Here is a 23,365-nt window from a genome sequence, read left to right on the forward strand (position 1 = left end):
GAGCCCAAAGTTGCTCAAGGCCCAAATTCCCAACCTTTTTCAGCCTTCCATAATCACAGGCCTCGGAGAGGAATGCGCGCCCAATAGCCCTCCAATTATGGTTTCCCTAGGAGGCTATTAAATCTTGATTTCTGAGAGGAAAATTGGGCATCTTGTATTTTCCCTTTCAGTCTGCAGTGTTCTGCTCTGGTGGGTCAGCTCTTCTAGAAACTTCCAAGTGGTTTCAAAGGTGTCACTGAGAAGTGTGGTTATTTTACAAAGTAGTTGGGCTTTAGAAAGAGCACATCACATGTTTTATTTAACAGCGCCCTGGAAAATTCTTTTAGGCTGTTTCCTTTGGGGGAATATGTGGGTGTGGGGTTGATGGGAACATAGAGAGATTAGGATTCAGATAGAAATGGACACGCGAAAAGTGTCTGGCTAGGACCTTTCTGGGCTAAATTATGGTTCCTGGAGGGCAGGGACAACCCCAGTTGCATCAGCATCCTGTGCCTGGCCTGTGGCTGCCTGGCACAGAGCAGATATTGACTTGCATTTGTTGGATTGAATGGAGCACAGCAATGGGCTGGATCCCAGGACCAGCCATCAGTCCAGGGTCATCAGCGATACCAATTCTCAATCATTCTCCCCCTGAAACCTGGCAGACTTGAGGAATAACACAGAAAAGTAGAATGAACACAGTTTCCCCAACAGCATCCCAAGGGGAAAGAATCAAAAACTTCTTGGATGTGCTTTAAATTTGGTATTTTACCCCTCTTCCCCGCCATGGCATGCAGGAGTTAGTTACTGCTGTTTTGTGGAGTCCAAAGCAGAGAGGTGAGGTGCCTGAAATTGCTGCTGGTATAGACTCCTTTGAAAATTCTTTCTTGGGTTCTGCTAGGGGCCAGATGCTGTGCTGAGCTGTTTCGGGCATCATTCCACCTGACCCTCAAGATATGCCAAGGTACTATTACTGTTCCCATGCATACATGGGGAAACTGAGGCACAGAGAGTAGAGTCATGTGATTAGGAAGTGGTCTGCCTGACTCCATAATTCTTTGCCCTCCACACTTGGGTGATTTGAACTGTGTATCCCAGGGAGAGCCTCGAGAGAACAGACTTGGACAGTGTAGAATTTCTCTGAGCCCATCCATCATACTGTCCCTGTCTCAGTCCTGGACACTGAAGGACTGGGATGTGTGGCCAACTGTCCCTGTGTCTCTTAGCTTCATTGCATGGCAAAGATGGAGAGGGAAGCTGGGGACTAAGACAGGCAGAGGCTTCAGCCAGAAGATGGCATATGGCTCTCTGGCTGTTCATTGCAAGAAAGAAACACTTTAGCTTTTACAGAATTACCTTCTGAGGAAACGAACAGCCCAGGCTTGTCACAGCCCCTTGTGAATTTACTTGGAGTATTAGCACAGTTTGTACTAAATGTTCTTGATTTGTAACTAACTGTTCTTAGGCTGGTGAACTGATGTCTGTCTCCCCAGCTGGTGGTAGAACAGTCTGCTTTTACCAGCTTGTGCCCAGAGCTTAGAATGGTGCCTGCTGTTCATAGGATCTCAGATCTGTTCACTGAGGGCACTAGCACGAAGATGGTGATGGGACTGGTGATAGAATGTATTTTGCTGCCTAGGAAACTTTTTCTTTAAACGAAGAGTTTGTAGTCAGGGAGCCTGTCTGTAAAGGTCGAAGGGGTTTCTAGGGCATCTCCATGGTGCAGAAAACAATCCACCTGTGAGTAAATATTGGCCAGAGAGCGAGGGTGTGGACATTGTTGATTCTGGTGAGGAAACACAATTCCTCTGTGGCCCTAGTATGTATGTAAAAGAGGCTTTTTACCAGTAAGCTTTCTCCCCATCAGTTGGCTTACTCTGGGTGTTGAAATGCTATCTTTTAAGATGCTACCAGCATCCAGTCTGATGGGGAAGCATTTGCCAGCTTTATTTCCTTCATGCATTTCCCCTGAGTGTGTGCTGGGGCTGGGCAGCTTCTAGAGAGGTGGAGCCAGGAGGTGCCAGGGCACTCGCTGCCTGTTTGCTCTGGTAGATGGAGGGTGCAGAGTGGGTCCCAAGAGCCAGTGAAGCCAGCGGCCAAGGGGCAAACGCATTCCTTTCTCTAGTCAAAATAAACACAGGCAGGAAATGGGTTTTCCCCCAAATCCGAGAACTCCATCTTTTCAGGGTAGAATAGCAGTGTCTGAGTTGTACACATGGGAATGTCCTAAGAATAGCCACGAGGCTATGGAGATGACACATGAAGTTCTCGTCTCTTCCAGATGAAAAGTGAAGTAGCCAGACCGGCTTTAGGAACAAAACTCAACAAGGAAATAAGCCGAAAGCTCTCTCCCTTTGGTCACATGGAATCTGAAATCGGTGTGTTTTCATTGACATGCGATTCTGTTTCATGGTGTCTTTGCAGAAATTTGATACATTCTGCTGTTGACTCTTGTCCTTTATAAGTTGAGGAAATTTTCTCCATTCCTATTTTTTGCATAAGTTCTGTTAGTTTGTGGGTGTAGCAGCTCCTGGGAAACTGGCTTCTGTCAAGCTGTGCACATTGAAAACCACCACGTACTTGTTATTAAAAAGCCATTGCCATTGGTCATGTGAGGGGACCTTTTTATAGCTGAGATTATCCCCAGGGAAACTCTCCTCGAAATTCAGACCTTCCACAGCAACAGGTTTCAACTCTTGACATTCCCCATCCCTACTTTGTTGTTCCCATGGAGGCTGCTCTCTCTCTCCCCCCCACGAGAAAATGGTTATACCTAATTCCAAAAATGGCACAGAAAACTTAAACCTGTGGTTAAACATGCACAGAGAAAGAATGCAAATAATTCAAGGCAAAAGGAGGCATTATTAGGGAGAAAAGAAGAGCAGTTTTGCATTGTGTGAAGGGACAATTCTTAATGCAGGTCAGCTCTACTATAGAACCAAACTTTAGAGAGCAAACTGTAGGGAAAAACAAGGAAAACTGAGAAACCTGGGGTGGGGGGGCGGTGGTGGTGGGGGAACTCAAAAACAGCCTTGATCACGTAGATAAACCTCAATTAGGCAACAGGAGTTTGAGTAATAAGGTTGTTAATAAGATCGTGGTAATAGATACGGATGGAGCTTTGTACTCTGCAAACAATACGCATTTTAAAGTGCTTTTGGAATATTTAGAAAACTAATCATCTGTTAAATCTCAAAAAACAAACCCCAAACCCCAAAACCAGCCCCCAACCCCAACCCAGTACATTCCAAAAAGCAGACATTGCAATGGCCCTAATCTCTGTCTGCAAGTGAATATAACTGGAAATTAGTTCTTAAAAGCTTAACCAAGCAAGCATGCAAGACAAACTCCTACCATGTGATAATTAAAAACAAAACATAACTCTTAACTTTGGTCGAGGAGGATTTCAAAACTGCAAATGTAGTGGAGATACGGTTGCAGAGACAAGTGAGAGCGTTAAATGATTATATAGATAAATGACAAACCAGACAATGACTAATGAAACATAACTGTATAGGAAGAAGGAAATAACCAATTAATAGGGCCTAATTAGAAAACAAACAAAAACAAAAACAAACAAACAAAAATGCCCAGCCGGGCGTGGCTCAGCGGTTGAGCCTCCACCTAGGATCCAGGTGATCAGGGTTCAATTCCTGGTCAGGGCACATGCCCAGGTTGCGGGCTGCAGCTGATCAATGACTCTCTCATCATTGATGTTTCTCTCTCTCTCTCTCCCTCTTCTTTCCTCTCTCTGAAGTCAATAAAGATACATTAAAACAAAACAAAACAAAACAAAACCAAACTGACATATTCAAGAGCTGAATTTTTTAGAGCTTCAGTGTCCAATAAGGTAGCCACTATCCACAGGAAAATTCAGTTTCTCAGTCACATTACCCAGATTTCTATCACTCGGTGGCTACATGTGGTTAGTGATACTGAATTGGACAGCACAAATAGAGAGCTTTTTCTGTGAGTTCAGAAAGTTTATTTCACTGTGCTGTTTTAGCAGGAAGAATCTCTATAATAACTAAGAAAAAGGGAGAACGGGGGGTGGTGGTGGTGGTGAGAAAACAAACTGGATATAAAGTTAAGAATGAAAATGGAGATGTAACTTAAAATCCATAAAAAATTGATGAAGACAGCTCTGATAATAAATCACTTGGAAATATTATTAAAATAATTTCATTTACTGGTTTAAGTACTTACTTTATTTAATCATTTCCTTTTGCAAGAAATTAAGGCTCTGAATTTGCTCCCCAAACAGTTATGCCTGCATCTCATAAGTTGTACAGTTTTCCCATTATTAATTTCTAAATAGCCTGTAAAATTTAAATTGGCCCAAGAAGCAGAAAATCTGAGTAGGCTGAAATGCAACAACTTTTAAAAAGTTATTGCTATACAAAAGAAAACAGCCTCAAAATACAAAGGAACCCCACGGTCTGGGAAAACATATTTGCCAAGGATGAATCTGATAAGGGGCTAATTTCCAAAGTGTACAAAGAACTCATAGCACTCAGCAAGAGGAAGACAAACAACCCAATTAAGAAATGGGCAAAGGACTTAAATAGACACTTCTCCAAAGAGGACATATGGATGGCCAAGAGACACATGAGAAAATGCTCGACGTCGCTAATCATCAGAGAGATGCAAATTAAAACCACAATGAGGTATCACCTCACACCTGTCAGAATGGCTGCCATCAACAAACCAACAAACGACATGTGCTGGCGAGGGTGTGGAGAAAGGGGAGCCCTAGTACACTGCTGGTGGGAATGCAGACTGGGGCAGCCACTATGGAAAACAGTATGGAGGGTCCTCAAAAAATTAGAAATGGAGCTGCCATTTGACCCAGTGAGTCCACTCCTAGGAATGTATCCTAAGAATCCTGAAACATTCATCAGAAAGGATATATGCACCCCTATGTTCATAGCAGCGCAGTTTACAGTAGCCAAGATCTGGAAACAGCCCAAGTGCCCATCAGGAGATGAGTGGATAAAAAGCTGTGGGACATTTACACCATGGAATACTACGCAGCTGTAAAGAAGAAGAATCTCGTACCCTTTGGGACAGCACGGAGGGACCTGGAGAATATTATGCTGAGTGAAATAAGCCAGGCAGCGAAAGACAAATATCACATGATCTCGCTTATACGTGGAATCTAAAGAACTTAATAAACTGATGAACAGAATAGATTCAATGACATGGAAGCATAGATGAGACTGACGAATGTCAGAGGGATGGAGGAGGGCGGGTGGGTGGAGGGGGGGAGAGTAACCAAAGAATTTATGTGCATATATGTACAACCCAAGGACATGGACAGTGGTGGGGAGAGGGACTGGGGAGGGGGAAGGGACGGGGTGGAATGGGTCATTGGGGAGAAAAAGGGACATCTGTAATATTTAAAAAAAAAAACCACACAAAAAAACCCATATATGCATAACACCCCCCCCAAAAAAAGTTATTGCTGTAGTTAATTGCCTAAAAGGTATGTGTACTATGTACACAAATGAGTAAAAACTTAAAAAATGTCCACAACCAACAAACAGGGATCCATACACCTTAGCAAGAGTGTTTTGCAGGAGGGGACTGGAATGTTCTGAGGCATTACTTAGGAACCACAACAGCAACCAATTGTGTGCAGAAGCCCTGACACCCTGGACTCCACACCTCCTACCCAGCTTCTCCAAGTTTGAGCCTATTCCCCCCTGTTCCCTGTGCCCTTGCCATCCCCAGCCCTCCACCAGAGAACCAGAAATTGGCCCCAAATGTGGATCTGGTGGTATATTTTTTGGTTGGTTCTTCCTGTGGTGCAGAATCGGAGCCCCTCTGGTCCCTAACCTCTGTCTGGCCTGGCCTCTCACACCTCTTTCCCTGTACTTTGCTCTTCTTCAACTCTGGACTGTTTAGAGCTCTCTGCAGGCAGCCCTGGTGATTCACCCATTTGCATGGACTGTCCCTCTCCTGCTGGGATAAAGCCAGTCACCCGGGCCAGGGTAGGACACAGGGGAATCAAACCCCCAGGCGAACTCCCTGATGCCACAGCCAGTCCCAGTCTCCCCGGGAGACCTGGGTTCCAGTTGTGGCGCTGCTGCGTCCTTGCTGATCTGGCATTAGCAAAACAGCCCTTCCTGCCTCCGTTTTCCCATCAGCGATGGAGATAGTTATTTGAATAGTAGGGTTAATAAGGCATATTAACCGATGTGGGTTGAACATTGTATTCTGCAAATGGAATTCGCATTGCAGTGTATTCATGGGGGGAGGGGGGAGGTGTCAGAGATACTGTTCATTTGCTGCCTCTTTACTGGCATTGCAAACACACGGGCAACGCACAGTTTGCCATCTTCGAGTGCACGGGAAACACTGGCTGCGGGACAGCCGAGAAAAGTACCCTGCAAGTTTCCCTAGGAATATAATTCCTGAGTGTGGCCCTTGGTGTGCTGGGTAGAAACACGGGGGTGTAGACGACCAGCGCGCACTATCCCGGAGTGCGGGCCCGAGTTTGGGCGAGCATGCTCTGTGACACTGGCGAGCCAGCGTCCCTTCTCTGGGCCCCTCCGGGGGGAGGCCCGCCGCCGGGGCGCCCCTCGCCGTCTCCCAGATGGTCACCCATCTCGGTCGGGCCACAGCTCCGCGTGCGCGGCCCAACCCCCCCGGCGGCTGCTGCTCCTTTAACTGCTCCCAGAGCGCCTCCTTCGCTGGCCGCCCCGCAGGGTCTGCGCCCCCCAGAGTCACTCCCGGGCACCTGGCTCCGCCGGCCGAGCGACTGTCACAACCGCGGCGCCGGTTGGGCAAGCGGAGCGCCGCGCGCCCGGGGCGGGGCCAGCCCCGGAGGGCGCCCGCCCATTGGCTGAGCGCGAGGGCGGTGCTGCGGCCGCAGATACGGCCCGGCCCGGATCCCGCCGGCGGAGCGGAGTGCGCGCGGGGGGCGCGGAGGCCACGCCGCTGGCTCGGGGCGAGCGCTCGGCCGCCGCCCACTCCGTGAGCGCACTGGCGGGGTTGCCGGGATCTGACCAATCCTGAGCTGCCGCAGTGGGGAGCCCCCCGGGCAACCCACCCCCTTCCTGGCCTCTGCACCCCTATTTCTTCAAAGGGCTCGGTTGCTCAAGTCGGGTCGCCCCTAGGAAGCAGCGCTTCTCTGGCTGGCTTGGGGCCCCAAGGATCCGCGCTCCTGCGCTGCCCCTTGGGGATCCAGCCTCGAAAGGGCACCTGTGAGCACGCAGCCATGGGAAGGTCGCCGGCCCGCTCCCACCCCGCCTTCAAGTCATTCCCTAGATCCCAGTGGGAGCAGTTTCTCTGCGAGGCGCCGCGGGGGCCCCGGGCTTGGGGACCTCAGCGTCAGGCCTCGGTGCCCAGGCTGGTGAGGGGGAGAAACTCGGAACGGAAACAAAGTAAATGAAGTTTGTAAAACTCACACTTTGCAGGAGAGCCCTGGAGCCCTGTGGCCAGTGTGTCTGCAGGCCCGCACGCAGCCGTTCCGTTTGGAAATTTCTGGAAAGCTGTAATTTTTGGAATAATAAATCTTGAGTTTATTCTTTTAAACTCCAGCCTTTGGAAAGGAATGTGACAAAATGATATTAACATTATCATTTGCGCTATGGGAACATTAATCGTGGTTTGTTTTTTGGTTTTGTTTTGTTTTTACCACACAGCTTAAGAAAAACTAAATTGACTGAACTTTAAAAGGCAAAGGGAAAAAAGGGGCTGTATTTCTTCAGGCACTGAGTTTGTCTCTCCTGCAATTCCTGTTGTCCATGATCAATAATATTTTTTCCTGGTCTAGGTTCCAGTCTAGGATTACACTTGGTATTTAGTTGCCTTGACTGTTGGTTTTGTAATAAGGCAAAAATCATCTGAAGAGATCCTGTGTGAAAGCTCTCGTCGGTGCCTGTCAGCTATTCTCATACAATCACTGCTGGAATATTTGTGGGTAGAATGCAATAATTGATCAATCACATTTATTATCTAGCAGAGGTTTTTAGAAAACGTATTTTCAAATATATGTCAGTTTTAAAAGGGTATTAAAAGGGTAATACACATACATCATAAAAAATCAAAATCAAATCGTGCTTTTCTTGGGCAGTCCTTGGGCACATTTCTGTGGCCCTTCCTGAGGGACATATATCCCATTTGTGTTTTTCTTCCCCCCAACCCCTTTTAAGATATAATTTACATGCAGCTTAATTTACCCTTTTTGGTGTAAAGCTCTGAGAGTTTTGACTGTATAGTCATGTAACCACCACCATAGTCAAGATGTGGTTCCACCATCCTCCGCAATTCCCCTGTGCCCTTAGTTCTAGCCCCTGGTGACCACTGATGTGTCCACTGTCCCTATAGTTTTGCCTTTCCCGGGATGTTATATAAATGGATTCATGCAGCCCGTAGTTTGACAGACCGCCCAGTATAATGCACTTGAAATTCACCCACATCGCTGTGTGGATATCAGCGCTTCATTCTTTTTTTTTATTGCTCAGTAGTGCTCTTTGTGGAGATACAGCGATCGTCCACCCCCCAGCGAGGGACACTTGGGTTGTTTCCAGTTTTCGATGATATGAATGTAGCCACTGTAAACACTCCTGTACGAGTCTTTGTGTGAACATATGCTTTGGTTTTCATTTCACCTGGGTAAACCTGCAGGTTGTGTGGTAAGGATAGGAAGTATATGCTTAACTTTATAAGAAACTGCCAAACTGTTTTTTAAACTAGCTTCCCATTCTGCATTCTCACTATGTACGTCTCTTTCCTTTTCCCACAAATGAGTGTTGTTCTTAGGCCTGCTGTGCACTTGCTTGTTTTTCCTTAACGCTGTCCTGGAAACAGCTCTGGCCCCAGGATGTGTAGAGCCTCCACCTTTTTTTACAGCTGTGTACTGTGCCACCTCCTTGATCTACAGTCGTTTATTGACACATCTCCTGCTGTGGACCTTTAGATTGTTTCCGGTCTTTTGCTGTTATAAACCCAGCTGGCTGATGTCCTGCTGGGTGAAGAATATCCTTGCCCAGGAGTCTATGTGCACACATGCTGTCTTGTCTGCAGCTTAATTCCTCAAAGTAGGGATATTGGGTCAAACTGCACTTGCCTCCTTTGCTTTGAAGTACCTCTCTCCTTTTTTGAAGCCTCTTTTTTTATGTTTTTTATTATTGATAGTATTACAGATGTCCCCCATTCCCCCACCCTTTTGCCCCCCCCCACTCAGCTCCTGCCCCACCCCAGGCCTTCACCACACGATTGTTTGTGTCCATGGGCTATGCATATATGTATATAAGTTCTTTGGTTAATCTCTTCCCGTCTCCCCATTTTCCTCCCCTCCGAGATCTGTCAGTCTGTTCCCATGTATCCATGCCTCTGGACCTATTTTGTCAGTTTATTATGTTCGTTAGATTCCACATATAAGTGGGTTCATGTGATATTCGTATTTCTCTGACTGGCTTATTTCACTCAGCATAATACTCTCCAGGTCCCTCCATGCTGTCCCAAAGGGTAAGAGATCCTTCTTTTTTACAGCTGCATAGGATTCCATGGTATAAATATCCCACAGCTGCTTTATCCACTCATCTAGTGAAGGACTGTTTCTAGATCTTAGCTATTGTAAATTGCGCTGCTATGAACATAGGGGTGCATATATTCTTTTGACTGGTGTTTCAGAATTCTTAGGATGTATTCCTGGAAGTGGGATCACTGGGTAAAATGGCAGTTCCATTTTAACTTTTTTGAGTAAATTCCATACTGTTCCATAGTGGCTGTATAATCTGCATTCCCACCAGCAGTGTACTAGCATTCCCTTTTCTCCACACCCTCGCCTGCACTTGTTTGCTGATTTGTTGATGGCAGCCATTCTGGAGGTGTGAGGTGATATCTCATTGTGGTTTTAATTTGCATCTCTCTGATGATTAGTGACATTGAACATTTTTTCATGTCTGTTAGCCATCTGTATGTCCTCTTTGGAGAAGTGTCTATTTAGGTCCTATGCCCATTTTTCCATTGGGTTGTCTTCTGTTTGTTGAGTTGTATGGGTTCTTTATATATTGTGGAAATTAACCCCTTATCAGATGTATCATTGACAAAATATGTCCTCCCATACAGTGGGTTTCATTTTGATGCTATACAGAAGCTTTTTAGTTTGATGTAGTCCTGTTTGTTTATATTTTCCTTTGTTTCTCTTGCCCTTGGAGATGCACTGGTGAAAATGCTACGTGAGATGCCTGAGGTTTTGCTGCCTATATTTTCTTCTAGGATTTTTATGTTTTTGTGATTTACATTTAAATTTCTTATCCAGTTTGAGTTTCTTCTTGTGTATGGTATAAGTTGGTGGTCTAGTTTCATTTTTTTGCATGTGCCTGTCCAATTTTCCCAACACCATTTATTTAAGAGACTGTCTTTACTCTATTGTATGTTCTTGCCTCCTTTGTCAAATATTAAGCGACCATAATGTTGTGGGTCAGTTTCTGGGGTCTCTGTTCTGTTCCACTAATCTATATGCCTGCTCTTGTGCCAGTAGTAGGCTGTTTTGATTAGAGTGGCTTTGTAGTATAGTTTGATATCCAGTATTGTGATCCCTACAACTTTATCTTCTTTCTCAAGATTGCTGTGGCTATTTGGGGTCTTTTTAAGTTTCATATAAGTTTTTGGAATATTTGTTCTAGATCAGTGAAATATGCCATTGGTATTTTGGTCGACATTGGGTAATATGGACATTTTAATGATGTTAATTATTCCAATCCATGAACAGGATATATGCTTCCACTTGTTTGCATCTCTCTTGATTTGTTTTTTCAATGTCTTGTAGTTTTCTGAGTACAGGTCTTTTATCTCCTTGGTTAAGTTTATTCCAAGGTATCTTATTTTTTTGTTGTAATGGTAAATGGGGTTGTTTTTTTAGTTTCTCTTTCTAAGAGTTCTTTATTGGTGTATAAAAATGCTATCGATTTGTGGATGTTGACTTTGTATCCTGCTACTTGGCTGAATTCATTAAATCTAGTAGTTTTTTGGTGGAGTCTTTAGGATTTTCTATGTATACAATATCATGTCATCTGAGAATAATGACAGTTTTACTTCCTCCTTTCCAATTTGGATACCATTTATTTTTTCTTCTTGTCTGATCGCTGTGGCTAGTACTTCTAGTACTATAACCTTAAGAGTAGTGAAAGTGAACACCCCTGTCTTGTACGTAAGGGAAACACTTTTGGTTTTTGCCTATTGAGTATGATGTTGGCAGTAGGTCTGTCATATATGGCCTTTATTATGTTGAGGTATGATCCTGCTATATCTGCTTTGCTGAGAGTTTGGCATTTCTGTAGATCACCTCTTTAGAGACAGCATCGTTGGGCGGGGGCATTACACTTAATTCAGAGGGTCCAGCCAGAGTGTTCTGACACAGCAACCTCCTGCCCACTCCACCAGTTTATTTAGAGGTCAGTTTTCAATCTTCTCAGGAAGGTGTAGTGAAAAAGCCACTTGAGGTGAAAGTTTCAGGAAGGTAATGGCTGGGTCTGCTAGTGGATATGGAGGCCAGGGGCTTTTGTAAACTTTAGGGGTAAATTGAGAAGAAAATGGGGCCAGCAGCCCAAGACAGCTTGGGGGGCAGCATCGGTGGGGGACTGGATGGGTGGACTGACAGGAACCTGTGTGTTTGGAGTGGAAGGGCTGGTGCGTGCTGTCTCTGGGGAAGTCTGGGTATATCTTCACTACACACACAGCACGCACCTGGCCTTGGAAGGTTGACAGTTCCAGGATTGCTTGGCATTTTCTTGAAAAGGCCGTTGCTATCCTGTTTGGCAGAAACAGCACCAGGGTGGTGGACCTCTGAGACTGCAGTGCTGGGACTTATTTGGTATCTGGAGGAACAAGGTTAGGGGCATGGAGCTAGGAAATCAGCCCTGTCTTCCATTGGCACTTCTTTTCATCTTGCACATGTGATTTTCTTAGTCCCTTCTGGGTGAGGGGGCGCGTAATGAGAGGCCACCCTGAGTGGCATTTCTATTAAATAAGATAAAGTACTTGGAAACACAGTGGGAGAGGCACACGGAGTTAGCTTATGGTTTTCAAAGTTTAACTTTCTTCAGAAGTTAAAAACAGAACTCAGCCAAAACCCCCCAAAATGGGAAAGAACACCTGTCATTTTTTTAACTCTTTAGTGAGGGGCCAGTAAGATGGTGAAGCCAAAGCATTGCAGTCACTGAAATTGGATTGTGAAGTTAGAGACAGGCTGCTTAATGTCCTATGGGCAATAAAACTGCCCTTTGGGGGAGGTTATCTCTTCTGTCAGGTAAAATGATTTGCAGCAGATCCATCTGTAAGTTGGCATCTGGCTTCCTGGAGTCTAGGTCCTAATAGAAACAGTAAATCAACCACAGGTACGTCTGACTGGGTAAAGGGTTGGCAACTGCTTTTGTAAATAAAGTTTTATTGGACACTGTGGACGTTGGGCTGCATTCACACTACAGCTGCAGAGGGGACTAGTTGCGACCAAGACCGACCAAGACCATATGGCCTGAATATTTGCTTAGTGATCCTCTGCAGAAAAAGTCTGCCAGCTCCTGTGCTGGAGAGTGAAGTCATTCTCAGGTGGGCCTTTTAGTCAGGGCCGCAGCATGACATGTGAGAGTCCTGTGGTCAGCCTTCAGCCTATTTGCTGGTGTTGCATCATTTTCTTAGCATTGTCTGGTCCGGAAGGCTTATGTATTAAGAACATTTTCATTAGGTCTTTGCTGATGCCTCCTCTGAATTTAAGAACTGACCCTCAGATGTCCCCCAGCTCAGGAAATAGGCCCTTCCTGCTGTCACATATGACCTCCCAGAGGCTGGGGGCGTTGTGGGTCCTAGATCATTGTTGTCTGCCCTGTATATATTGCCTCCTGCCATTGAGCTTCAGCCCTTGTGTCCTTGCAGACAGAGCATTAACGATGATGATGATAGTAGCAATACTACCCAGAGTGGCTAAGGGATATCATACTACAGCGTGCCTGTCAAAGAATCCAGCGCTTACCCATCTCATCCCATTTAGTTACAAGAAGGAGGCAGGGACTTGCTGTTATCACCCCCATTTTATAGACAAGAAAACCAAGGCTGCTGTTGGTTCTTTAAAGAAACCTTCATGGTGTTCCTGAGTGGCAGCAGGCGCTATGTCACTAAAGCTAAATTCTCATCGCCCTTCCCTCTGGGCCGCATGGACCCTGGGGTTGGCTTTGCCCTTCTTTGGACCCAGGAATATCAGATGCAAGAGCCCAAAGAGTGAGGTTCCAGGTTGGGCCCCGTTCCACCTCAGCTGAGCCAGTCTTCTTGCCTCTGTGAAATGGACATCATATTATTTATCCCCTCCCTGCTGGGGTCTTTGTTAGAATAAAGTAAAGAGCTTATGGGTGGTACGTGAACCCTAAAAACACTGCACAGAACGTTGGTGGGTTAACGCCCATTCTGCTCCTGTTACAGCTTCTTAGTTCTTTCTTGATCCATGGAGAAAATCATAATATGCACATATGCATAGGTGCTCCGAATTTTGCATGTGGTTTTGTGGAGCTCCTGCAACTGGGAGTTCTTGCAGGAAGTTTTGAGCCATCAGCTCAAAAGTGGGAACTTGGAACTGTTCCAGAGTCCTTCCTTTTGCCTCCTCTTTCTAATTGAACATGTGTCTACTGAGTTCCTGCTGGGTGGAAGGAGGCGCCAGGACAGTGAATGATTCAGACATGGCCCTGCTCCCTAAGCTTCCCTCTAGTCACTCAACAAGATAATTTTCGAGAGTGGTAAGTGCTATACGAAAAATGTCACAAGATAATGTACTAGATCATGGTTTGAGAAGGAGGGAGTGACTTCCAGTGGGGAGGCCAAAGAAGGTCTTTCTAAGGTGCTGAGCCCTGAAGGGTGACAAGGAGCCCGTTGTGGGAGGCTATAAGGGGTCGGGTGCTCTAGCCAGAACAGCACATGCCAAGGTCCTGAGGTAGGACTGAGCCTGGGTATGTGAAGGGCAGGAAGGAGGCGAGGGTGGCTGCTGCCTTGGGCTGGGAGGGTGCAGAGAGGCCGGCAGGCACGAAGACCACATGAGACTTCTTGGCCTTGGCATGGAGTTTATTTCTATTCTCTAAGCCTTTGCTGTCCAATGCAAGAGCCGGTGGCCATAAAAATTAAAATTGAAATACAAGTTCAAGTTTGGTTTCTCAGTAGAAATTGGAACCTGTGTGTACTCTTGGCAGGAATGTAAAATGGTATAGCCACTGTGGAAAACAGCATGGCGGTTCCTCAAAAATTTAAAAGTGGAATTACTGTATGATTAAACAATTCTGCTTTTGGGTATATACATAAAAGAATTGAAAGCAGTCTCGAAGAGATATTTGCACAGCACGTTCACAGTAGCATTACTGACAACGGCCAAAGGTGGAAGCAACCCCAGCATCCCATGGGTGGATGGTGGATAAACACAGCGTGGTCCGTCTACACAATGGGATATTACTCAGCCGTAAAAGGAAGGAAATTTGAACAGACACATGATTCTTGAGGTCGTTATGCTCAGTGAAATACAGCAGTCACGGAAGGACAGATAGGGTATGATTCCACTCACAGAAGTCCCTAGAGCAGTCGGATCCATAGAGACAGAAAGTAGATGGTGGGAGCCAGGGGCCAGGGGAGGGGGTGGGGAGCTGGTGTTTGATGGGGACAGAGTTTCAGGTGGGAAGATGACAAAGTCCTGGAGACGGGTGAGGGGGTGGTTACACGATAATTTGAAAGTCCTTAATGCCACTGAACTGTATTCTTAAAAATAGTTAAGATGGCAAATTTTATGCTATGTATATTTTGCTACAATTTAAAAAAATGTGGTTTCTCGTGGCATGAACCACAGTCAACAGCCACAGGGGAGATGTGGCTAGGGTACCACGTTAGACAGCACACGGATTGGGAACATTTCCGTTGTCGCAGAAAGTTCCATCAGACAGTGCTTCTGCAGAGGACACTCTGTTCCCTGGGTTCAGTTGGTGGGGTCCACTAGGGCCGTTTCCTGCAGAATCAAAAAGCTTGAGGGTTTGGAGTGGATAACACTCTTCAGCGTCCAAGTCACGTTTCAAGCCCTGCAGGGAGCAAGTGGAGAGAGCACCTCTGAGGACAGGCTCTGCTTGGCTGAGGTCTGTCCAGCCACAGGGAAGCCATTTGTCCATGACAATCTAGGAAGGGAGGGCTGGGCCTGGAGGCCCAGGCCAGATGCCAAGGGACTGAAGTCAAGGGATAATTAGGAAGCAGTGAGTAGTGAGACATGGGGAGAAAGGAGATGTGTAACAAGGTGCTGGAGGAAGCCAGGAAAGAGTCCAGCCTTCCGTGGCCAAGTTCATTTGAATTGAACAAGAAATTTTCTCCAGCCCCCAAACCCATGCACAGCATCTGCCCCCATCTGCAGGGCCTTCTCTTTCCTGCCCATCCATTAGCTCCTTCCGGTCGCAGCAGCAATGTCACCTCTCCTCACCTCTAGCACGGTGCCTGTCACATATCCAGTTGCACATTTGTGTGTTTGAATAACTAATACCTCTTCTTCATGAGACTGTGGGCTCCTGAAGGCAGGGGACCTGTGGCCCTGCAGTGGCTGCAGGATCTAGGGTAGTGCAAGCACGTGTCTGTTGGAGCAGTGTGTGACTGTTGGACAGTTTGCTTAATCTTCTGTGCCTCGGTTTTCCCATTTGTAAGATGGAGAAAATGGAGACAATAATGTATCTGTTTATTTATAATTTATCTGTTTGCCAGTACTGCAGCTGTATGTGGAGCTGGCTTGCTGGAGCCGATTGTTTAATTTTCAGGAAATTTGCAAACTAGTTGTTCACAAGCTGTTATTAAAATTTAAATAATAAACTTACAATTAAACAAATTATGTTAAAAACAAAGGTAATAAATACCAGTGACCTCACTATAGTTTTCTATAAGTAATCCCTTCTCTACGGTTTCTCTTTCTATATTTTCAGTGACCCGTGGTCTGAAAATATTACAGAAAATTCCAGAATTAAGCAGTTCATAAGTTTTAAATTGTGTGCCATTCTGGGTAGTATGAAATCTCTTGCCATCCCACTCAGTCCCTCCCGAGATGTGACTCATCCCCTTGCCCAGGGTCTGCACCATGTGTACGCTCCCTGCCCATTAGTCATTTAGTAGCCAGCTTGATGATCAGGTTGACTGTCCTGGTATCGCAGTGCTTATGCTCAAGTGACCCTTATTTTACTTCATAATGCCACATTCACATAACTTTTATTACAGTCTGTTGTTATAATTATTCAATTTTATTAGTTATTGTTGTTAATCTCTTACTGTGCCTAATTTATAAATTAAACTTTATCACAGGTATGTATGTACAGGAAAAAACATTGTATCTATAGAGTTGGGTACTATTCAAGACGTAGGCATCCACTGGCAGTCTTGGAATGAATCCCCCACAGATAAGGGGGGTGCTGTATTTATGCCTTGATCTTATTTGCTGCTATTCTGTCTATATGGTGGAAATACTATTTATGCTGTGGTACCATATATCCCTCACCAGCTCCATGTTCGGTAACTTTAGGTTGGTGGTATTTACACCGTGGAAATTGGCAGATGCTATAGGTTAGATCCTCTTTTACCCCCTCTTTGAAGTGGTTGTTAAATATTTACAGCACGCCACTGGTTTGGGGGCTTAAACAGTTCATACTTTGGTTTGTGGTTTTGTGCCTGGGGCCTAGCACGTGCTGTAGAGGTGAGGCTGTTATTGTTATTTTTCTTTTGTTTGGCTTGCACGCCCTGAGCCAGCACTGCTGTTTGTGCATACAGGAGCTGGGCAAGCCACTGACCGGCTGTTTTTCCTTCTCTCTCTAGTCTGCCCGACCAGCTGTAAGTCGCACGGCTGCACTGCTGAAGGCCTCTGCTGCCACAGCGAGTGCCTGGGCAACTGCTCGGAGCCCAACGACCCCACCAAGTGCGCGGCCTGCCGCCACTTCTACCTGGACGGTCGGTGCGTGGAGACCTGCCCGCCCCCGTACTATCACTTCCAGGACTGGCGCTGTGTGAACTTCAGCTTCTGCCAGGACCTGCACAACAGATGCAAGAACTCGCGGAGGCCGGGCTGCCACCAGTATGTCATTCACAACAACAAGTGCATTCCTGAGTGTCCCTCTGGATACACGATGAATTCCAGCAAGTGAGTCCTGGGGGTCGGTTCGGGGGGTGGGAGCAGCAAAGAGGGGAAGGAGCGTGAGGTTGCTGATGGTAGTGTCACCTGTTAAAATATAATGAACAAAATAAACTGATGAACAAAATGGACCGAACGCATAGACACATGGAACAGAGTGGCTGGTGCCCAGGGGGAGGGGGTGGTGACGGGATCAGCTAAAGAACATACACGCATGACCCCAGGGACACGGACAATAGTGTGGTGAAGGCCAAGGGAGGGACAGGCCGGGTGGGTGGAGGTGGGCAAAGGGGGGGGAAGGAGGACACCTGCAATAATGTCAACATTAAAATTTTAATAAAAAACACACTAAAAAAACCTGTATGAAAAGCCAGAATCCGTTGCCATGAGTGAGGGAGCCGTGGTGGCCAGGGGAGATGCTTGGGTAGCTTGGATGCCGTTTCTGCCTCCCGTCCTGGTCCTGGCCTTTGCAGCAGGAGCCGACAGACCTTCTGCAAAGGGCTAGAGGGGAAGTGTTTTTGTATTTTTGCACGTGATTTTTAAAGCTTTCTGTGCTTAGCTTTGGGAATAGAAAGCACAGAGACAGAAGGCCTTGGCTTCCCATGGAATCCTCCACCTTTATGGGACTGTCCCCACTCATGTGACTTCCTAGCTCTTACACCCAAAACAGAGCTCAGGCTTTTTCATGTTCCTTCCGATCCGGAGCTGGACGGTGCGCTGCGATCAGCCGGAGCACAGGCGGCGGGCCTTGGTTCCCGGTCGCTGCCAGCGCTTCCTTGGGCTTCCCAGCACAGTCCACGAGACCGCTTCCTCCTGCTTGGGTGGGAGAGCAGGGTTTTCTTTCTTCGTTGGGAGTCAGACGCCTTGTGCACATTGCAGGCTTTTTGTTCATGCTGTTACCTCTTAGATGAGCTATTTTGGTTTCTTGGGGCTGTAACCAAGTTTAAAAAATCCGTTTCCTGGTTTTCGTGTTGCGGGTTTGGGAAAAAAAAAAACACCCTTCACAAACAACATAAAAACAAATCAGAAACAGACGCACGAGGGGCCTTGAGCTGACCTGCTTACGTAAAAAATCCTCCTCTTCAGACTTGAGAATTAGCCAAATGAGAGTGTTCTGGTGGGAAATTTTGTTTCCCGGGCAGGGAGGGTGTGAAAAACAACCTTTATTTCAGTTCTATGAGCCTCTCTTGAGTGTTTGTGAAACCTGCAAGTACAACATGTTTTATTAGTTTTTGACAGAAACCTGTCATGTGACTTTGTTGACCAAAAATAGGCAACTATGAGTCACTTTGCATGCCAGACAGAGCTATATTTTCTTTTTCGGGGCCAGTTTATCAGCAAGGTTGGGAAAGTGACCATACTCCTGTTGATTCATTTTTGTTTTGTTTTTTTATTAACATCTTCTGGTAAGATGTTTGTTTAAAAGACATTGGCTTTAAATAAAAGGTATTCTCTCCTCACCATAACTAAGACCCAAGGAGCACAGCAACCTCCCTTGCTGTCCTCCTGCTGATGTGGTGGCCCCTGGAGCCCGAGCCTCAGGAACTGGACAGTATGTCCTGTGATGCTTTGACCTTCGCTGAGGGAAAGGGCAAAGCGAGTGATGCAAGTTACGACTCATTATGGCACAATTTTACTCCGAAGGTGTTGAAAAAATTAATATTTTTCCTTCTGAGGCTTTTATTTTATTTTATTTTATTTTATTTTATGAAAGACGTTAGTCCTGTTACATTGTCTAATGTGGTTTGATATCAAATAGGACCAGATATGCTTTCTTCCATTCTTGTGGCTTTTCCAGAAATAGTTCCTGGTGTTTTCAGAGCAGAGGTCGGGGGCACACGAGGAACCATGTGGTCACTGAATCGCCTGGTGGGGGTAGTGTGTGCTCTTCACCGAGATGGGGAGGACTCAGTATTTGGAGTGAATGTTAAGCATGTCCCTGTCCCCTCCGTCTAGAATGCTCTGCCTCTTGATCGTTGCATGGCTGGCTTCTTGTTATCCAGGTTACAGCTTGCAAGTCACTTCCTCCGAGAGTCCTTCCCTGTCTGACCACTTTGTCTGAATTACCTGTCCAGCTGCTTTTAACTCAGTTTTAACTTTTCATGGCTTATACCACTAGCCGATATTGTAATTGTCAATTTGTTAATTTTCCCCAAGTCCACCGTATGCTTCACAAAGGGTATCAGTTAGCTCCTACTGCATGATAGAACAGCCCAGAATGTAGTGACCTAACACTCATGTCTGGTTTCTGATGGTTGATGGGTGGTTTGTCTGGCAGGGGCAGGGTAGGCCCTGACTGATTGCATAAGATAGCTGCTCATATTTAGATGGTTTCTTATTCTGGCTGCCAGGAAGGACTTGCTCCACTGTGCTCCTACTTTTCAGCCTCTGCTGACATCACATTTGCTAATGTCCCATCGGCCAGAGCAGTTAATTTGGCTAAGCCCAGCTTCGCTGGATGAGGCCATAGACCCTGCTTCCTGCTGGGAAGGCTGAACAGAACGGGTGGTCATTTGTAATGTCCCACAGGGAAGTTCTGTTCACGCTCGTGTGCTGGTGACTTAGAGCAAGCATTGGCAATGGGCCAGAATGTAAATATTTTTATTCTGAAGGCCATGTGGTCTCTGCTGCAGCTACTCTAAGCTGATGGCGTGAGGACAGCCACGGAGAATCCATAAACCAATGGGTGTGGTGTTTATAATGTTATTTAAAAAACAGGTGGCCAGCTGGATTTGCATGTGGTCCGTAGTTTGTGGATCTTTAGCTTAGAGCGTCACCTGTCACATAATACATGCTCAGTGAATAGTTGTAGAACTAACAAAAGGACCCAAACCTTTGGTCACAATTCTGCCTCCACTCCAGGTGTTCAGACACCAGTGGGCTCACTGCAGTACAATTTGACACTAACCACCTGGAATTAGGATCGAACCACAGGTTAAAGACTGTTCTCCACAAGACTGCCCTCACTTCAGAGACCAGCCACATTTTGGCCACCCATAGATCTGATCAACTGGCTATAGATATGGGGGTTCCCACAAACCCTTTGGGTCAGTAATTTGCTATAACAACTCACAGAATTAAAACAAAGCTGTAATGCTTTGGGGGTCCTGAGCCTACTGATGGTAGCCCTCTAGTTTAGGAATGCCTGCTGCACTCACATTACTTGCAGCGAGCTCCATAGACATTCCCCCCACCAGAGCCCAGTTTATGGCTTGGCTGGCTCTCATGGTTCCTATTGTGATCACAGAACAGACTTCAAAATGAAACCATCAGGGAACTTCGAGGGACAGATTTGTTACTCACAGGTCCTGATAGGCCCAAGGGCCACAGAGCCAGGTCATGGGGTGGCAGAGGGGGGGAGACCTGGCGCTCTGCCTATAATAGGGCCTGAGGGCAGGGCATCTAAGTTTCCTGGGTTGTCTCTTTATTGTCGAATTTAAAGCATAAGAGCAGGAATTAGGGTCCAGGAAGGGGGAAGCAGGGTCACCCAAATAGTTATCTAGGTGACCTAGGGCTTTCTGCAGGAGGGGTCTTCATGGGTGGGCCTGATTTTCTTATCTGGTTGTTTTACTACTAGCTGTATCATAAGGCTGGCATTGTGTTTAGTCAAGATGGATGTCTTCTGAAGTGGATGCCTTGGCAATCAGAAAGCTTAGTGTGAGGCATACACTACGTGCACTTACAATTACAGCTTATTATTAAGGATGCATGTAGGGTGAGGTCTGAGAGAGTCCCTGACACAGAGCTCCCATGCCTTCCTGGAACCAGGGACATTACTCCCCCCCCCCCCCCCCCCCCCGCATGTCGATGTGTTCACCAGCCAGAAAAGTCCACTGAGTTTTTACTGGGTTTTCATTATCTGGGCGTGATCGACTGAATCTTTGACCATGTTTTGGAACTCTGTCTACAGCTCCTCCTGTCTCTTGAGGTCAAGTGGCTGAAAGACCTAGCCCTCTAATCACATATATGGTCTTTCTATTGACCAGCCCCTCTCCTTAAGCTATACAGGGCCACCACAGGTGACTTGTTAGCATAACAAAGATGTTCCTAACACTCAGGAAATTCTAAGAGCTTTCGAAGCTCTGTGCCAGGTCCTGGGACAGGGACCACCATCGCAAAGATCATTCTGAAGAATCCAATATACAGGCATGTGGAAATAAGAGTAGCAACAATACCACTAATAAAAAGTGGTCATCATAGCAATGCCTGTTTTTCTTTTCCATGTACCAAGTGCTTTAGGTGGTATATATCATTTAGCCCATACCCTGACCTGCAGGGGTGGGCACTGTCATTCTGTTTCACAAATGAGGAAACTGAGATTTTGAGGATATAGCAGTTGGGAATCTTGAGGTCGTATGTAACAGAATTCCAACTCAAACTGGCTGAGGCAAGATTAAAGGAGTTTATTAGTGCCTTTAACCAAAAAGTTCAGGGCATCGCTTCAGGTACAGCTGTATCCAGGAGCTCAAGTGATGTGCACGATCAGTTCCTTTCCATCCTTGGCTTTCTTTCTCTCTCTGTTGGTTTTATCCTCGGGCAGCCTCTCTCCGACTTCTTACCCCATGCTAACAATACAGCAACATCCCCTTAGGTACCCAGAAGGAAGACAACTTCTCTTTCCAGGAAGTTCTTGCAAAACCCTCACTGCACTGCCTTGGTATGTGCCCACCTCTGGACCCCTTAAGATGGAAGATGGTGGTGCCCAGCCTGTACTGGATCCTGTGTCTTACCTGGACCCAGGAGAGCTGTGCCAGCAACAGCTGATCACTGAGACCCTATGTGGGGGAGGGTTTTCAAGGGACTCCTGGGGGCTATAAATTTGAGGACATCAGGCTGCTGGCAGGCAAAGCCAAGTCTGCCCCCAGTCACCCTCCATCAGACGTGAGGTCTTGTTATAACCATGGTCACATCAAACCCCATAAAGAACAAGCATCCTATCTCCTTGGAGTAACAGCCCGAGTTCTGCCACATTGGGGTGACAGCATTAGCTCTGCCACTTAGGCATAGCAGCAGAGTGAGTCCCATGTAAGGCCCATCAGCTCAGTGTTATTCTTTCACCACTGTGACTCCAGGAGCCCCATCAGTTCGGTGTAAAAGTGTGAGTTCTGTCTCCACGGGGCAGAATGTGATCCTGTAGTGAATTTTTTGTCCGCTCTTAGAATGATGTGTGGAAAGTGTATTTGGAAACACTGTTTATAGCACAAACTGTGACTACCACATGCAACTCTTACTAACTCTATAGTAAGTATTCCAGCATGCTCTTTCAGTAAATGGCATTACGTGATAATGCTAAACACAAGATATAAGCATTCTGCACAGTGTTTCTCTTGCGTGTTTCCTCAGGGATTGAAACATATCGGTCTGGAGCACAGCAGGAGCTCTGTCATCTGGGGGAAGAAGCATGAGCCCCCTGGGTAACGCTGTAGGACTGGCTGCTGCAGAGAAAGGCTCTGAGCCTGCTGTTTTAGGCAGTGGTTTTTACCTGGCCTGATTTGCCCTCTTTCCTCCAAGGGACAATGTCTGGAGACATTTTTGGCCGTCATCCCTTGGGTGGGGGTGCTGTTGGGAATCAGTGGGTGAAGCTCAGCACCCTTAATGCTCAGGACAGCATGGAGAGTTCTTAGGCCACAGATGTCAGCAATGCTGTGGGTGCAGTAAATACCTGCTTTAGGGCCATGGCAGAAGTCCCGCCGCTTGGGACCCTGTGTAGCATGCTGTCTGGTGTGTGTAGGGGTCCTGTGTACCCTGACCCCCCTTTCTCTGCTCTTTCCTCAGCTTGATGTGCACTCCGTGTCTGGGCCCCTGTCCCAAGGTCTGTCACCTCCTGGAAGGCGAGAAGACCATCGACTCCGTGACATCTGCCCAGGAGCTCCGAGGCTGCACCGTCATCAACGGGAGCCTGATCATCAACATCCGAGGGGGCAGTGAGTGCTGGGCGCTGTCCTGCTGGGGTCCTTGTTCCCTGGGAGTGGAGAGGGAAAGTGGTCTGGACGTTGCCGCCTGCTCCTTAGGCGATTTTAATACTGTCCCATTGGAGTGGTTCTCCAATCAGTGAGCCACCGAGCCAGTTGCTCCCAGACCTGAAAATCGCTGTTCCATCGGTCCCACTCCCCCGCGAGATTCTCCTTTTCCACAGTGGTAGCTGGGACATCAGGAATTTGTGTTTTTAACAAGCAGGCAACATTCCCTATTGCAGGTCCGGGGACTGTGTTTCCAGAAATACCCTCACAGGCCAAAGGCAATCCTTTGTTTATTTACTCA

At 46.6% G+C, this 23,365-nt stretch overlaps 1 protein-coding gene across 2 annotated transcripts in view; it reads left to right on the forward strand.

Annotated features, from left to right (window-relative positions):
* INSR (insulin receptor) overlaps window positions 1–23,365 on the forward strand; it is a 151,874-nt gene that overhangs the window by 70,297 nt on the left and 58,212 nt on the right. For both annotated transcript variants that reach the window (XM_087816272.1, XM_087816273.1), the window contains exons 3-4: window positions 16,792–17,113; window positions 22,880–23,028. In XM_087816272.1, the coding sequence (XP_087672398.1) occupies window positions 16,792–17,113; window positions 22,880–23,028 (471 nt within the window). The remainder of the gene's footprint in view (window positions 1–16,791; window positions 17,114–22,879; window positions 23,029–23,365) is intronic.

This window comes from Miniopterus natalensis, chromosome 4, assembly GCF_054644295.1.
Source record: "Miniopterus natalensis isolate mMinNat1 chromosome 4, mMinNat1.hap1, whole genome shotgun sequence".
Taxonomy (NCBI): Eukaryota; Metazoa; Chordata; class Mammalia; order Chiroptera; family Miniopteridae; genus Miniopterus; species Miniopterus natalensis.